We start from the raw sequence: 17,128 nt of genomic DNA, 5'->3' as shown, positions 1-17,128 counted from the left end.
GAGCGGCGGCGGCGGCAGGTGGGGTGAGTGTGGGGCAGCGGCCACTGTGAGGGCTGCCCGCGGGCTGGGGGGGGCTGGGGGGGCCGCGGGCAGCCGTGGGCAGTCGCGGGCAGCCGTGGGAAGCCGTGCCGCGGGGCAGCGGGACCGAATCGGATGGCTGCGCGGAGCGCGGCCGTGGGGCGGGAGGCGTTGCGCGGGGACCTTAGCGTTTGTCAGGGGTCAGTCGTCATCGGCAGGACTGCCGCCTGTGCCGGGCTGGCTGCGGCTTTGCCATCCCATCGAGAGGATAACGGTAAGTGTGTGTTAGTTGTTTGCGTCTGCTTAGGTGCAGTTGTTTGGCGTTACGTTGCTCCTTCGGGTGTTTCCAGGCCAGTTTTGTTCTCTGTGACCAAGATCGTTGACCACTCCTGAAGAACGTACCCAGGCGTGACCCGGGGGCCTTCATCTCACCTGTGCAAAGTGCCCCCCTCCGCCCCAGAGGCTCTGAGGGAAGCTCTTCGGTCCTGGGCCTTGCCTCTGTGCAGCGAAGCCCAAAAGGTGTTCTATGAGATGCATATCTTGTATCCTGCAGGACAGCAGGTGGAAGTGTTAAGTAAAAATGTTCTTTGACAAAGCAGTTCTATTTTCTCGGGTAGAACTAAACTTAGGTAGTTTGTCCTGGTAGAGGCACAGGCCTTAAATTAGTTGTATATCTCATACATCAGTGTAAGCTGGCATTGTATTGCTACCCATTATTTTTTTTCCACTTCTGTTGCCTTTCTCTTACACGAATGTTCCTGAGACTCCACAACATACCAGTCTGGGGAGCTGAGTTGAGAGAGTAGCTCTGTACCAGCCTTAACCGCAGGCACTGCCACTTCTTTTTCTTTCTGCCTTGGCTGCAGTTTCTCATCCCCTGTCTTGCCCCACTTCCACAGTCACTGGAACTTTTGCTGAGCTATCTATAAGAAAATCTAGCCTAGCAAATCTGTTACAAGCCCAGCAAGTAGTCTGTATGGTTAGTTGTCAGAGCCCGTTCAGAAAAGGGCCAAATTAAATGTTCTAACTGATTCAAGGGATGAAGTAGAAGGAGGCTAGGACATTAATTAGTGGATAGATTGGCTTGGGCTACTGTAGGACAACTGCCAAAGGTAAAACTTTTTTTTTTTTTTTCCCAGTTCAGTCTTAAAACAGGTCAGTCACCCAATATGATATGTCAAGTGTCTGTAGAAACAGCTTGTACTGTCACAGTTGAAGAAGTGAGTCTGCCTCTGGGCATTAATGCTGGCTTGAAATGGCTTACAATGACTGTGACAGAGTGGCATAAGACAGCCTAAAACATAACTTCTGTATAGCATGATTTAAAGCACAGCGTATCTTTGTGAAAATAGAAGCTGAAACAATATTGTGTTTTAATGTCACCTCATCCTGGGGCCATGCATAGATTGTTTGTTCTTCCAGCCCTGTGGTACTTCCAAAAATGCCGTTTTAGTGATGCACATCTGTAGATCTGTCATGATTCCCTCCAGCCCTTCAGACAGTTATGCTTTCTTTTGTCACTTGGAAACAAAAGAGTTTTTAAAAATCAGAAACTACTGTAGACAAAAAAATGCAAGTCACTAATCTGATCCCAGTGTCCTGATTTTTACAATGGAATAGCTCTGATTAGTGCCAGACATTTAGCAAGCTATGTGATTATGTTGTTGGGAACTACATTCCATCTGTATTTTCCCAGCTATTATATCCACACTAAACCCCTGTTTGAAGGCAGTACAGTACATAGCTCAGGGCTGGTTTTAGGTGCGTGTCTGCCTGGCAAGCAACATGGGATGACAGCTACTAAAACATGACTTAATATTTGTGAAGTCTGGAGGAGATTTTTTGCTTGTCAAAAACTATGGGGAGAAAAAAAATGTGTGAAATGATGGAAAGCAAGTAGCATGTAATAGTCTGTGTTTTTTCTGCCTTCCAGATTTGGCACCCACAAATTCCAGATATCCTTGTGGACAGTGTTGCTGATAATGGCCCAGTGATGGGCAAAATTCTGGACCAGAGAAACCAAAGACAAGGCAAGGTTTGGAAATGTTAGTGGAGTGTGGGAAGGCAGCGATAAATAACGTAGTTTCTGGGTGCAAACAACAAAGGAGTGTGACAGTTGGTGAATTGTGATAGAAATAGAAGAAGGTGGTTTTGAGGCCAAGTCGAGAAGAGAGAAATTTCTGGGGAAGGGCAGAAGTTGAAAATTATATCGTTTTGTGGTGGAAGGACTGAGTAAAGTGATCTGTCAGTGCATGGCATTCATCTGATGCTCTCCCTCTGCTTATCTCTTGAGTAAAGTGCATCTCTTGAAGTTGGAAGAAGATAAAACATCACTGGTTCTTCAGGTCAGGAAGTTCCTACTGGAAGAGGTCAGGGACTTCAGTGACAGCTATTGTAGGGCTCAGACGCAAAGCCACGAGGATTCTGGTACTGTGTGGGGTGGTGGTGTTCCAACATCAGTCTTGAAAACATGCTGAAGTTCTCATCAGAAACCCCCTTCATTGTATTTTTACCTCAAAGTTCCCATCCACTCTCCATTTGAACTCTGGTTTTGGTTGAGGCTTTATATATTTATTGTGCATCATTTTTCTGTCAAGCACAAATAAAGTTTTTGTTTCCCGCTTGATAAAAATACTCTTTCCTGTATTCTGATAGACTTCAAACTGTTAAAATACGCTGGAGTGTCTTGAAGACTTAGTGCCTGGGGATCAGCAATATGTGTGCAAAGTGTAACTTACAGCATCCACAATTCCAGTAGAGCAGAAACCCTAGGACAGCAAAAATACTCAGTTTTGTTGATGTATCTTGTATCTCTATGAAAGTTTTCTAAAAGCTGATTCCTCTGGGATCCACCAAGCCAAATCAAAATTTTAGGCTCACAATTCAAATTATAGAATGTATATATGCTATTTAACAATCCTCTACCATAAACATAATATATGTTTCAATGCTTTCATCAGTTTTGGGAACTAGTACTTGACTTCACATTCTGCTACTGATAATTAGCATTGTTCGTCACATTTTAAACTTCCCACTGTGGTCCTCGTTGTCCTTACAATCACAGCTTTGTGCAAACATAATGCTCATTTTGTTCATGCTGAACTAGCAAAGTCCTGCATTTCCTGCCTTTGCAGGAAACCTGGAAAAACATACAAGGAAACAACAGTCTAAAAAAGAATTGTTTATTGTCATAATACGGTATTTCTTGAACAGACTCTTTCAAGACATAGAATGTCCATGCTGTGGCCAAAGGAGTAGCATAACCCAGAAGAAACCTGCAGGTTTCGTTTCCCTGTGCTGTTGACGACAGTGTAGCCACAGAAGCACAAAGCTAAATGCAGTCTGTGAAATCTGCTTGGGAGCTTGTCAGGAGTCTGTGTGGATTGCACTCCCTGCTGCTGTGGCAACACTGTCACCAGGTCACCCAGCTAGTAGATGTCCCAGCTGATCTGGAGCTAGCTCAAGCATCTCTGCAAAACATGGTGTTGGCGGTGCAGTAAACATGCCTGTAGAAACAAAACAATATGGAAACTGTGTAGCAGATGTGTTTTGTATTTGGGTAGTATGTATGCTTGCTGGAGTTATGTATGCTTTCATTACAGGGTCTGTTAACTTTAATCTTAGCAAAAACCCTTTTGACACAAGCACCGTTCATAATCAGTGAAGATATGCTTTGATACTCAGGTATATAAGATCTTCCAAATTCCGGATTTATATTGTATTCATGAAAAGGAATTGCAAATATCTTTTTTCCATTTAGAGCAAAATTTGCTATTAGTCCTTGGAGATCCTTACCGTTCTTACACAGGTCTAATGGAGACTGAGATTCTCTTTGAATGTCATATTGCAATTGCTAGATATCAATCTAAGGGATTTAAGTGATGGTATCCTTTTTAATTTTTTGTTTTAAGTGAGAAACTTTGCTTGTGCTACACATCAGAGCAATGTTATTTGTCAATACGATGAACTTGACTGTGATAGTTTTGTTTTTAAAATGAACTGCATGTCATGCCTGGATTAAACCAGGTTAGATAAACTTTCATCTTTTTAAGGAATGTAACTTTACCAAATTTCAGTGGCTACTTTTCAATAATATTGAATGTTGTTGTCTTCAATCTTACAAACAAAACTGTAAGGCTTCAAAATGAAATCTGATAAGTATCTCCATCAGTAATAACTGAGATGATTCTGCTCCCCACCCCCCACCCCCATCTAGTCAGGTCTCTTTAGTTGTAGGTCTTACAGTGTCCAGTGTCTTGCTTTGGAAAGCTTTGTTTTAATGGGCTGTTAGGACAGCATCTATTCAAGAAGCTGGCTGGTTAGACATAGAATTTGGTAACTTAGGAAACACTAGTGAGCCTTTTTCTTTCTAACTTTTCTCATAGACATAAAAAAGCAGTGAAGAGAAACTGAAGGGAGGAAGTGTTACACGCATTACTGATCAGAAAACTTTCTGAAGTATTTGGACAAACTACATATATATGTAGAAAAATCTGAAAAGGTAGGATATCTTCCTCTTCTGTTTTGTTTAGAAAACCTCATAACTAATGAAAACCTCTGTCACAAGTCTCAGTGGGGTTACAAAAGTAATTTTGTATGCTAAGGAGGAATGAGAAACTAAACCACATTTTTTTTAAGTGAGTTCTGCAGAGTCTTACCAAATTCTACTAGGCTTTTCACGATAGAATTTTGATGAAGACAGGTTGTTTGTTAGTTCTTCTTCACAAAGCTTTAAAATCCACGTAAAGGCTACTGAGTTTTATAAAATAGCGCATGTAGGAGAAGACAGTAGCCCCTCATGATTTCAGCGTTAGCTGTAGTTTTGGCTTCTTCCCAAATATTCTATATTTCTTTAGGTACGTGGAGTTTTTATGCTGTTTCCCCTGGAACAGCAATGAGTAGAGAATCTTAGCCGTTTTTTTTCAGTATGAAAGCAGCATATTAAGTGATGTGCAGTTCATAAATACAAAATCTGCTAGGTGAAACTGCCACAGTTATTCTCTGTAAGGGCACTGTTTTGTAAGTTTGTTAGACATTATATAAAAGGCATTAAAATGGAAAGAAAACATTTGCATTTGAACTTCTGTGATGTTTATGCTTTAGGTAGAATTCAAGTAAATAGAAACTATGTTTTATAGTGACTGCTAGAACTATGTTCAGTAACAGACTTCACAGCAAGCACGGCTCTGTTGAAGTCTTTGCTTTCACAATTCAGAGAATCTTGATGTAAAATTTGGATTCTGACATTCAGTAGTACAATCCTCAAATTCTTACTTAAATCTTAAATTCTCCAAAGTACATGTTTGCATTCTCACCTGTGAAGTTCTTTATGCATGTTAAGTTCTCCATATTTTGAGAATTGCTTCCAGGCCTTTTTGTGGATCTAGCCATACAGATTCAGGACGAAGACTGCTTTATTTCTCTGTGTTGTTTTAATAGCTTGGAAGTGTGCAGAGAGCATGGGTTATGATATTGAGCGTTTCGTTGGCTATGTTAATGAAGGGCTGTTATGCTCCATCTGCCGTGACGTGTTAGAAGATCCATTACAGGCTCCTTGTGAACACGCTTTCTGTACTGCTTGTATACATGGATGGCTTGTTCATCACAGTAACTGCCCTGAAGACAGACAAATGATTGATGTATCTTTGCTACGACCTCTCTACAGGTATACAATAATCTCACTGAATGTTGAAATTACATGAATTTAGGATTTCTCAACTTCGCTTACACAGCTTTATCTCTTGTCATTTACTGTCACTCAGATTGTCTTTATCCAATATGCCTCCAGCAGAAACTGATCACTTGCATGAAGGCATTAGCATTTTGTCTTTAATAACTTCCAAAGTATTAAGATTTCAAAATGGAAAGAACACTTAGTTTGTTCTCCACCTTTTTATATCTTCAATGCTGATTCTAGATATATGTCTGTATATTATTCTGAATATCTTCTACAGTCACCAAAACTTTCCCGTACTTTTTTAGAGAAAGCAGGCAAAGCAACTCTTGAAAACAGTCACTAAACACTGTGTATCTTTTGTTTTGCTTTTCAGTCTTACCTAGATACTGTAGTGGAGTTTGTAATGAATAATTTCTGTAGATGTGAACCAAACTTGTCTCCTTCAGATCCTTTTTTGAAAAGGTCTGTAGCCATAAGAATATTTGTATTGAGCCACCTTGTCACATAAAGCAGGTTGTTTTCACAAGTGTCTTCCATAATTGGTCAGGCAGTTGGACTAGATGATTGACGCAGGTCCTTTCCAGCTGAACTATTCCATTCTATTCTGTTCCATTCCTGCTATTGCCAGCACACATAGTTTCATGAGTGGACAGTGCTTGCTGTTTAACCCCTGCATTGGCTAATCTTGCTCAGATTGACAGTTGTGTTGAAAACCTTCAGCCACAGCTGTTAAATTAACTCTATTAGTGCTCCTAGTATTTTTGTCACTAGTAAGATTTCCCTGTCTGGAAAGCTGCAGTATAGCGCAGACAGAACCCTAGAGTTTCATTTATAGTTTGTTTTGTCTGTACCCGCTGTAGTCAGTTTGGTTTGGCATGTTTAGAAACACAAAACTTAAATGATGAATGATTAGCCCTAGTGTTTGTAATTGGTAATATTTGCTGAGCTAGTGAAAGGTCATGGTTAAAAATTTATTGAAAAATAAAGATTTGCCCATTTAATTCCAGAGAGTGAATTTTCTGTTAACATTGTTTCTTTTAAGCCTGTTCTTTTCTGATAGGGTCACTTGAATTCTAAAAAGATAATAAAAATTAAACTGATTATTCACAATTTTTCCTAATGGAGATTAGAATCTTACTTTCTTTTCCCAAAAGTTGAAAATATAAATTTTTCAACAGTGTTCTCAGATTTAAGAAATTTTTTTTTTTTTCACATAGATATATGAAAAATGATTTAAACCGTCTTCAGCTACATTGCAAAAACAGAGAGTATGGCTGTGAAATGGTTTGTTCTCTGGAGTCTATAGACAGGCATGAAAGGGAGTGTGAATACAGTCAGATACCTTGTTCCAATGCTGGTGAGTAACATTCAAAGAAGTTGAATCCCATATATTCAGAAAACATATTTGTCATCTTTCAGTCAACAGAATGGCTATAATGACCATTATTTCCAAACAGGACTTCAAAGCTTTGTCATGATCTCCTCTTTACAGCAGTGTTTTTGCATAAAATCTATTACCAATTATGGCAATCATTAGCAACAATTTGTTATCCAAGAACTGACCAAAATGAAGGAGTGTGATGGACTTCAAATTTATGAAAATATAGTAGCACATTTGTTTTGCTTTCTGTCAAGTTCTGAGTTTGTCTTTCAATTTTGACTGCTCGTTTTAATGTTTGAATCAATGTAATAGCACCTACAGAATGCTTATGGGTTGGAATTTATTTATAAAACAGCTGGTTGCCTGGTGCATGTTGTAGTTTTAACAAAAACGTATCTTGGAAATAAGAAATTTTTTTAAGTTAAATTCTGGTTAGAATTATTGTGTTCATGTTAAGGTTTTTATTTAAAACAATCCTACACCTCACAAGAAAGAAACATACTGCTAAAAAGGAACATATTGTTCAAATTTCCCAGTCAGTTTTATTTGAAATGTTGTATGTTCCTGGACAAAGTTGATTTCTAATTAATGATGCTAAGGGCATAGTCAAGTCTGCCATTGTAATTAACTATATGAAGATTAAGATGATGGAATTGCTCCACTGGAAGTTATAATTTCTCAGCGGTAAGTGACTCCTGCAGATGTTTCAGATAAACCTGTTTTACTTTCTACAGAAACAGTAGCATTTATAGAGTCACCATACCTTACATCTGGTGTTCAGGGTGTGAGGGCTCTTACATCTCTTGAACTCTTTCTCAAGAATACGTTGGAGTGTATTTAGAGTACCTCAATTAAAAATCTTTATATTTATTAGTAAAGCTCTTCTAGAGGGCTGTCTTTTGTAATTTTTTGGTATGGTTTGTTGGCAAGTTTCATTGCTCCATTGTTCCAGTTTTCCTTACATCAATTTTGTCTTCAAATTAAATGCAAGTATGTATTACAGCAACCACGCCTCAAAGATTAAACATTAAGACTACAAACTTCAAGTTTAGGGTGTTAAATGTAGCAATAATTTATATAGTGATCATTTTTAGTTCTCTAAATTTTACTTTTAATCACACCAGATTTGTAATGTTTGTATCCTAGAATTTCTATGGAAATGTTTCTAGTTTTACATAAGTTATTAAATGTTCATAAATAAGTGTTCTCATTTATTTATGCAGTCTAGTATATTATACACAAGACCAACCACTTGTCAGGAGAACAAGGTGACATTCTATCTTGCCCACATCTCTCTTACTACGTGTCTTTGGACCTTTTTTCTTAAATTTGATAACCTAATTTTTTTTTACACATGTGCATTCTTCTTCAATTTCAGTCACTGCAGTCTTGGTGGAAGCATAGCAAACTGCTAGAGTCTTAGCTTGGCATCAGTGTTGTCATTATGGAAGTTGCTTTAATGCCAGACCAGTAGTAGGAGACTTTACAGAAAATACCTACTTTCAGTTTTTCATTATTTTCAGTTAATGGATAAATAATAAAATTTTTTTAAAGAGTGTTTTATTACTAATGATGTGTCTTGTAACTATCGTATTTTATGTTCTAAAGAAATCACTTTTCATTGCTTTAACAGCTTGACAGTTGCTTAGCTCAGGATATTGCAGCTTTCTTGCTTGAGTGTTTTTGTTTGGAATTAATTAAAATGCTTTTGTTCGTTGTAAACGACTGGTTTACCTTATTGTTTGTTCCCTGTTCAGGCTGTACAGTTCAGATTGAACGACGTAACTTAGATGGTCACCTGGCAGTGTGTGAATATCGGAGCCGTGAATGCCCCAATGGTTGTGGTTACACCATTCTCAGTGCAGAAGACACACAGCATAATTGTGTAGCGGAGCTAAGAACTGAGCTAGAACTGCTTCGGTACAAATCTTCTGTTTCTTTGATGTTTGTGTTAGTCTGGGCCTAAAATCACTGCATAAAGCACATCAAATACTAGTGCTGGGTTCTGATATGTTTTAGTCTTGATACTGGATGCTAATGGGCCAGAGTATTATTATGTGTCAGCACAGACTTTAAATTCTTACTATGTTGACTCTTCTTGTATGCCTAAGAAAACTGGACTGAAGCTGGCAATTTCATTTTTTTATTGGCCTGTTATAGACCCAAAGTCACACTGTTTAATAATTATATTTAGTTTATATTTTTACAGATCCAAAAGATAAAAATCTCTATTTTGGCAGGTACAGACTGATAGATTAAACCCCTGAGGATCTGATTTTCAATTTTTATTAAAATCCTGACAGATTAATAACCATTAGTGAATATGACTCTTCCTACTAACATCCTCTTTTTCCTCTTGTATATGTTTCTGTAGCTTTCCCTTTCCAAGGTATTCCAGTTGGACTCTTTATCTCCCCATTTCCATCTTTCAACTCACTAAGTCTTGTTGTGAACATTGCTGTGAAGTCAGTCTCAAATCTCGTTTAAATGCATTGAGACACAAGGGATTCTGCTACTCGGTTTCTGAACTCAAAAGATTAATGTAGCAACAGCTAGTTTTTGGCTGTGAAGCTGTGTGAATAATTAGGTTATAATAGTTTACTGCATACTATCACTTAGTGTCCACCATAAAAGTGACAAGATTACATGTTTAGCAGTACTATAGTATTCACACTTTTTATCTTGACTGCATGTGTTTAGTAATACTAAGCAAGCATATACTATAGTTAAAAGGCAGTAAATAATTTAAAATCATAAATGTATGTTCCTGAGAAATATGGATACATACTCCATTCAGGAATATGATACAGTTCTTCCCTGTATAGGCTGTGCATGGTGACTTTAGTTCCCCCTGGGCGCAGTGGACTTTTTTTTTTCATGCTAATTTCATTTAAATTAATAAATAGTACTGTTATGCCTCTAGAGGGGTGTCCTGTAGAGTATGATGGGAATCACATCAGGCTGTTAGGCTACAAGAAGGCTTTCCGGAATTTTAAAATATTTTTTTCCACTTTTATAAGACTTAACAAGGAGAAATAAACTTTTTAGGTCAGAAATGATCTGCAGAGTGGAGGAGGCAAAACATGAGATGGAGTCAAGGTTAGATTCACAGAGAAGGCATATGGTCCAAAAAGAGAGTATCCTGCAAAATGAAATTGAAGAACTAAAGGTAAATAAGATAATTTTTTATTTTCCTCTCCTAACAGTTTACCTTTTTGTTTTCCCAGTATTTTGTAAATGTAGGCTCACACAGATGAGAATTACATTAAGTACGGGAAGCAAAACAGGTGTTAGTACAATGCTTTTCCAGGCTAATCATCTCTGTTGAGAAGCAGGCCGAGTGCTGTATTCGTGTGGTTTATCTACTTCAGATTCATCTGGAGCTTAAATCGTATTCATCGTACCCCTGTACAAGGACTGCATTGTTCTGTGGGTACACAACATTTTGGCAAACCAGTCTGAAACTCATTTTCAGTGTCTCAACATAGGGTATACATGACAAATCAGATTTAATTAAATATCCAGCTCCTTTTTTTGTGCTATCCAAAGTGGCTTAATTCACTGCTGATACAGAGCCCTGCTGCAGACAGTGGTTGTTTACACTGTGGTTCAGCTGTGGTCAGAAGGTTGGAAACCTGCACTGTAGACTTAATCAAGCAACGAGCAAGGCCATCTCATCTTTTCATTCATCCAGTTCTTATTATATCACAGAATAATGATTTTTAAAGTCCAAAGTAATGGATGTGCTTTATAGTTTACATTTCTATTTTTCTTGGATTTGATGTTAAATCCTTGAAGAATGTGTCTGACCATAACCAAAACCTTATTTTGGTTGGTGTCTTGAAATAGAAAATATAAGTATCAACTGGGTAAATCCACTGTTTCTTATACTTTATAAGAAGCTACTTGCATTTTTAGGAAAACTGCATTGGAATCTTTGAAACAAGACCACCTTAGGAGGTAAATGCTGGATTGTGTCTCTAATTGTTTACATTTGTTCTGCTATCAAAAAAATTATTTCAGTGTCGTTTATTCTTTATAATCCATCGCCCTACATGGCCAGTTCAACTTCATAAAAAGCAGTTTGATTCGTGCAGTAAATTTGCATTTGCATTTCAGAGTCAGATGTCACGAATGATGTCGGATGTACGCTCTCTGATGGCTGCAGAGAGACAGCACCGTCAAGAGCTGGAGCAGGCAGAGCTAGAAAAACGGGAATTAATGGAGCTGCTGAAAGGGCTGCAGAAGGACTGTCGATTAACTACTGCAGAAGGAAGCAGGAAGTCAACAAATTTCCGCCCTCTGACTCGACTAGAGAGTGTAAAACGAAAACCTAGGGAAGTTACAGTTATCTAAACAGAAGTAAGCTCAAAAAAGCATTTTTTTCTGATTTCTGTGACCATCTGGCAAACTTTTCTACTTTCTGTGAATGACTGGTAAACTTTATATAGTTTCTGATTTATTTGTTTTCTCTTAAAATCTAGCTTACTACTTTATTTCCTCTTGAGGCATAAAAACAAATGGGGGAATTTTCTCTTGGGGAACACTAGGCATTAAAACCAGTAATTGGCAAATACATTTTTAGCTAATGTTTTTATAAAAAGGGGGAAGGAGACTTAATTTATTATCTCTTCAGTGCATCATTTACAGAAGTCTTTCAAGCCTGAAAGCTGGAGCCTTTTAAAGTCTGAGATAGTTAAAGGCTGTTTCCTTCCTGGTCTATTATAATCTGTTTAAGTCTAGTTTATGCTTTTCCTTGAAACAGAAAGAAAATGTTATCATCAGTAATGACATTCGGGATGTACTTAATTTTGGGAAAAGTCAGTGATAGAAATTAATAGATTTTGTTTGTTTATAGTCTGTAGAAGGTCTATTTCAAAGGTGGAAAGAAAGCACTTCAAATTGTAATTCTACTGCTATGTAACAGCTTCAGGTGAGGTTGACTTTTACTTAGAGCTTCTCTAATGTCCCAGGTTGGTAACACACTGAAGAGAATAATACCAAAGTCCAAGGTAATAGTCACATAAAACCTTTTAAATAGACGTGGGAGTAATTTGGAGTTTGTGGGAAGGGATCTGCATTTTATTTAAAAATGTGAAGCTTTAATATGTGAAAGTATCAACTATTTCTACAGGGTCCTTTAAGCTTAAGACCAGTCCCTTCAATACTCAGTGTCTTGAGAGCATATATATATATATATATATACCTATAGTATCCTTAATTTTCTTTTGGCAGGTTTAAGGCTACATGAACATTAATATCCACAACAGATGAATATTTGCGCAGTCACTTTGGACTTCAGATGTGTTTATTAGTACTCAAGTTTGGGATTGTGTAAGAGCTAGGATTTTTTAACAGACCCACAAACACTCAATCAAGAGGGCATTTACTTGTAAGGACTGCATGACAAATCTGTACAGTTCAAAGACTTTTCCCTAAACTTCTCACACAGCCTGTTCTTGTTGTTTTCAGTGGTATAACTAAGCCATATTCTGTCTGTTGCAGCTCTTCAGTGGAGTAACTAGGGAGGAACATGGCCTCCTGTTTGCTGAATGTGCTAAATCAATTTTGAACTTTCAGGAAAATGTGTGCAGGTGCAACAATCTGAATAAGCTAATTTTATAGTTTAGAAAGCAAATACATTACCATGCATGCCTTGCTGTCACTCAGAGCAACACTTTTATGGCTAACAGTATAACCAAAGAGAGAGGCAGAAACCTTCGTTAGCACATACACTACATTATGAGGACTTGCAGTCAGAGCTGTCTTAATTTCAGGCATTAAGAAATCCTTCTAAGATGCTGTTTCTTTAGTACCACTGAAGCAGACATGCACATGTTCAGGCCTTCCGCATGTAAAAACTGACAGAAATAACTCTTTTGTAAAAGTTTCTTTTTTCTGAAAGAAGACATTCATAGCAAGAGTTATGTCCAAATGTTTACTTGTTTTCAGTCCTTATATTCTAGATTACATTACAGTCATTGACAGTATTTAGGTCACTATAGCTGTCTCATCAACTCCTGACATAGCACATCTCTTAAGTTGCCATAGTTAACAATCTGAAACAGTAAAACAGTAGCTATAATTTGGGAAGACCTTCATTCACACTAAACATTCAGTGGTCAATTCACATACATCAATGCATATTAAAGCTGTAGGTAGAAAGTAAGAATGCTTTTGTTATCTTGTGTTCTGAATAAGCAAGCTGTTAAGTGTCTGGTCTTCTGTGAGACTATTTCAGCATTCACACTAATTTTGAGGCTTCTTGGCAACACCAGATTTCACGCTATTAGAATCAGTCCGTGCTTTTCTGTGTACTGTAACTGTGTGGTTCTGTGATGTGACTTTATCTACTTTGCTTAATGTGAAAGAACAAAATTACTTTGAAATCTTATAGAACTCAGATGAGCTGGATCATCTTTCCCAAGTTTGAGGGCAGTAATAATCACCCAATCTTTTCTATTCTGACCATGGAAAAAAGCAAGTTATTAGCTCTCTGCTTTTTCCATAATGGGGTCTCTGCATTTGTTTGTTTTAGGAATTTCACCCACTTACTTATGACTAAATTCCTTCTAGTATAGGAAGTAGGGTTTATTTAATATTTACTTAGCATTTCTTCTGCTGTCTGTCCCCTAAGTAACAGACATGAAACTGCGTGAGAAAATGCACCCTAGGTGGTAAGGAAGGATTTTCTGCTGTGTAATCTTTGTAGCTTCTAGTTGCCAGTTCTGGAGAGTCTGAACTTCCAGTGTTGAAATGTAGCAACACTTTGGGCCCAGCTGCTGCTGGAATGGCCTGTTAGCCTGGGTTTCCTTTAGCAGCAAAAACGCACTTGCAGAGATACTTCACATGAGCACATAGTAGCTAAAAGCACCAGATCCCTTCAGTAACTTTAAACTTAATCCCATTCCTTTATGTTGATAACTGTTCTGCACTGCTAATGAACCACTCACAGGATGGCATATGCTCAAGTATGGTCATCATTTTACCTGTCCTATAATTAACTAGTCTGAAATTAAATAGTCCATTATGTTAATATTTTATCTACTTTAAGCTTTTCCTGTCTCATGTATTACACAGCTCTTAATAGCAGCTGGCAGAAGCAAGAGATTTTTTTCTTTCTTTCAAATAGTCTGTTAATACTTTTTATAAAAACTAAGGGTCCAAATATCTTAGTAGATGGTGTAAGTGAAGACATTCACTTGGAAATGCTACTCTGCTAGTCATGATCATATTTTAGGATTATATGAGAGACACTGCTAAAAGTGCATTACAGGAGGGCTCCAGCACTGAATTACTGGTATTAGTATTCTCATACTAAATCACACTTTAATCAGTTCCATTTCCTCACAAGTGGAACCATGCTGAGAGCAAGCAGAACTATTACTCAAGTGGACCAGTAGCCATGTAAACAGTTGTATTTTTTGATGCTTCTAATAGCACTTTGCAGCTAGAAGAGGGAAAGCAAAGACTGGAGCCAGGAGAGTGGAGAGAAAGAGTAAGTGTGATCCGACTCTCTTCCTTCAGCCTGAGAGCAATGATGCAGCTTGCCCCAGCCTGTGCCACCAGCTAACTAAACCACTGTAAACTGCTAGCTTGTGGCATTACCATTAACATAGCATTAGAATTAAAAGGAGATTAAATATTTATCTGCAGTTAAGTGGGTACGAAATGTAATAGTACCAAACCTGGGAGATTCACAAACAAAACTCAGAAGAAAGCAAGCTAAGTAAAGCATGTGAGACTACAAGGTAGTACAAGGTCTTGAGCAAATCCTTATCATGCGTTAAATTGGGTGAAAAAGAATAAGGATGTATTTAAAGAAATTAATATTTTAAAGCCGAGTGGTAAGTTTGTCTTTGAAAAAAAATCAACATTTACATATTTATCCTGAGGACCCACTAGTGGCCAGTTATGTGCAACTAGTTCCCTTAAACTGATTTTCCACTTGAGAGGGAGGTCAAATCAAAGACAAAACATTGTTTCCTCTGTTTCAGTCAGCATTAAAACTACCTTTCCTTTTCTCCTGCACTCCTCCCAAAGCAAAAAATGGTTGGTGGGCTGGGCCAGTATGGACCATTGCTGCAAGTATTACTTTATTTAAAGCAGGAACAGTAATTTTGGGGAGAGCTTTGGGAAGTTTTAGCTGAGTTTCAGAAGGCATTGAACTGACAACCGCGCATTTGAGTCAGGTGCAGGAGTGGCACAGAATTTTTCTGGACTTCCTAATTAAGGTGGCAGGTTTTAGTTAGTATGATTCTAGTACTAGATTAACAGTCTCATATGAGATAAATTAATTTAGTAGCACACATAAACAAAGTTTCTTGTCAGCACAGAAGGGAATGGAATTACATAGTCAAGCAAAATACCTAATATAATGAAGTATTTTGACTGGCAAGGAGTGTTTTTCTCTCAAATGTTAAGTCTTTTTAAGAAGTTTAAAATGTTAACAGATCCCAGGTGGCAAAGAGTTACAAAGATTTCTAGAAATGGGTAGCCTTGCAAATGAAATTTTCCATGTGCTGTCCTCTTGGATGTTTCTGGCACGGTGCTTTTCTCCAGCCATTTTACTTAGAAGTGCTGGATAGTATTTTAAATGAGCAGTACTAGCCTTGCCTTTCTCCTGTACTGCTTGTCGGATGAAGTATGGTAGGTCAGGGAGATTTTACCACATAGATAGATGCCTTTATAAAGACCTACAATTCTATGCAACTTTCTATTAACAAATAAACATTGAGCTGTCTTCCAGCATTATGGTTCACTGCCAATCTATTTACATTTTCTACCTTTATATACACAAGAAGGATAAAACAGTGCTTAACAGATCTTTATCTCTGGTCTGTAAAATAGGAACACTATTTGTATCACTTTGAAGTACACTTTGTATAAAAGTTGAACTAATAAAGGGTCTATACTGTAATTGATGCAGTTTGTTTCACTTTTTTCTGTTACAGAAGTTTGAGTTCCCTCTTTGTCAGATAAAATAGCAAAATTTGGGTATGCGGGCTGCGGAGTTCAGGAATCCATGAATAAACTACACTATAGGGTCAGTGCACTGGAGTAGGTACGGCTGTATTTGCCAAATAGAGGGAGGGTATAGCAAAAAACAAGGCAGGCGTTCAGTGAAACAGTATCCCTTCCCAGGGATTTTTTTCCTGCCTCACAGATGGGGGTCTTTGAATGGCATGAGCAGCTGTTTTGAAGGCAGAGAGCTAGCAACTACAAAAGTATGACACTCCAGTCCTCCAAAGACAGCAGGAAAGTAAACAGGCAAGAAGGGAAAAATCAATTCACTGTCAATCACCTAAGGAGCTCTCATCCCTAGTGCAAATTTTTCACAGCCCCTACAAGAGCCTATGTGGGATATGAACATATAAGAACAGGAAAACAAGAGTTGTTCAGAAGTTGCAATCAGAGATGCATTTGCTTAAACATGAATGATCTGCACGCGGGGCACTCCAGAGCACGATTTTGCTGCATGCACTGCTTTGCACCAACTGGCTCGAGCATATTCTTTTACCTGATGGGAAGAGTTACTCAGCAGGGAAAAAAGGCTGAAAGCTTGAACGTCACAACTGCAGAGCGCAGTGCAACAGCTTGCAGATAACCTGTGTATCTGCTCATACCTGCCCATCTACATCTGGCATTCCGCCAATACAGAATAATACAGACTACACAGCTGCTAAAGATTTTGGAAGTACAAAAAAAAAAAGCGCACATGACTTCTCACCCTCATCTCAGTCACAAACCATGCATTTGTCTGTCCGTTAACTGGGACATTCACTGAACCAAGGCAATTCTTGCACATTTCAGCCAGAAGTGCAGTCTCTGTTAAGACAGTCTCCTTTTTTACCACACACCATTGCCCACACATGGTCGGTTTACTCAGCCACAGGACTTCAGGACGGAGAACTGTAGCGCACCAGGGACCCGTTTTGCCTTACTTGCTCCTCCGGAGCATTTTGCACCTCAGGTAAGCATATGATTGACTAAACAGTATTTTGACATTAGCATTAGCTGTTTCCAGCGTTCTGGTGCTCCAGTCAGGAAAT

General features: G+C 38.3%; 1 protein-coding gene across 3 annotated transcripts; it reads left to right on the top strand.

The window, feature by feature from the left end:
* The first annotated feature begins 209 nt into the window (after positions 1-209).
* On the top strand, positions 210-16,710 carry LOC141957354 (RING finger protein 151-like). Of its 3 annotated transcripts, XM_074898714.1 has the most exons (8): positions 2,939-3,702; positions 4,404-4,519; positions 5,458-5,683; positions 6,913-7,052; positions 8,834-8,996; positions 10,125-10,245; positions 11,196-11,438; positions 12,312-16,707. In XM_074898714.1, exons 3-7 carry the CDS (start codon positions 5,478-5,480, stop codon positions 11,430-11,432), a joined length of 867 nt encoding a protein of 288 aa, XP_074754815.1. In that variant the 5' UTR covers positions 2,939-3,702; positions 4,404-4,519; positions 5,458-5,477; the 3' UTR covers positions 11,433-11,438; positions 12,312-16,707. The 3 variants fall into 3 exon arrangements, with proteins under 3 accessions (XP_074754816.1, XP_074754815.1, XP_074754814.1); XM_074898715.1 differs by lacking the exon at positions 2,939-3,702 and adding an exon at positions 210-292 and having other exon boundaries at positions 11,196-16,710; XM_074898713.1 differs by having other exon boundaries at positions 2,940-3,702; positions 11,196-16,710.
* Positions 16,711-17,128: the final 418 nt, after the last annotated feature.

This window comes from Athene noctua, chromosome 2 (assembly GCF_965140245.1).
Source record: "Athene noctua chromosome 2, bAthNoc1.hap1.1, whole genome shotgun sequence".
Classification (NCBI taxonomy): domain Eukaryota; kingdom Metazoa; phylum Chordata; class Aves; order Strigiformes; family Strigidae; genus Athene; species Athene noctua.
The sequence above is the reverse complement of the archived record's forward strand: the minus strand, read 5'-3'. Positions and strand labels throughout refer to the sequence as shown.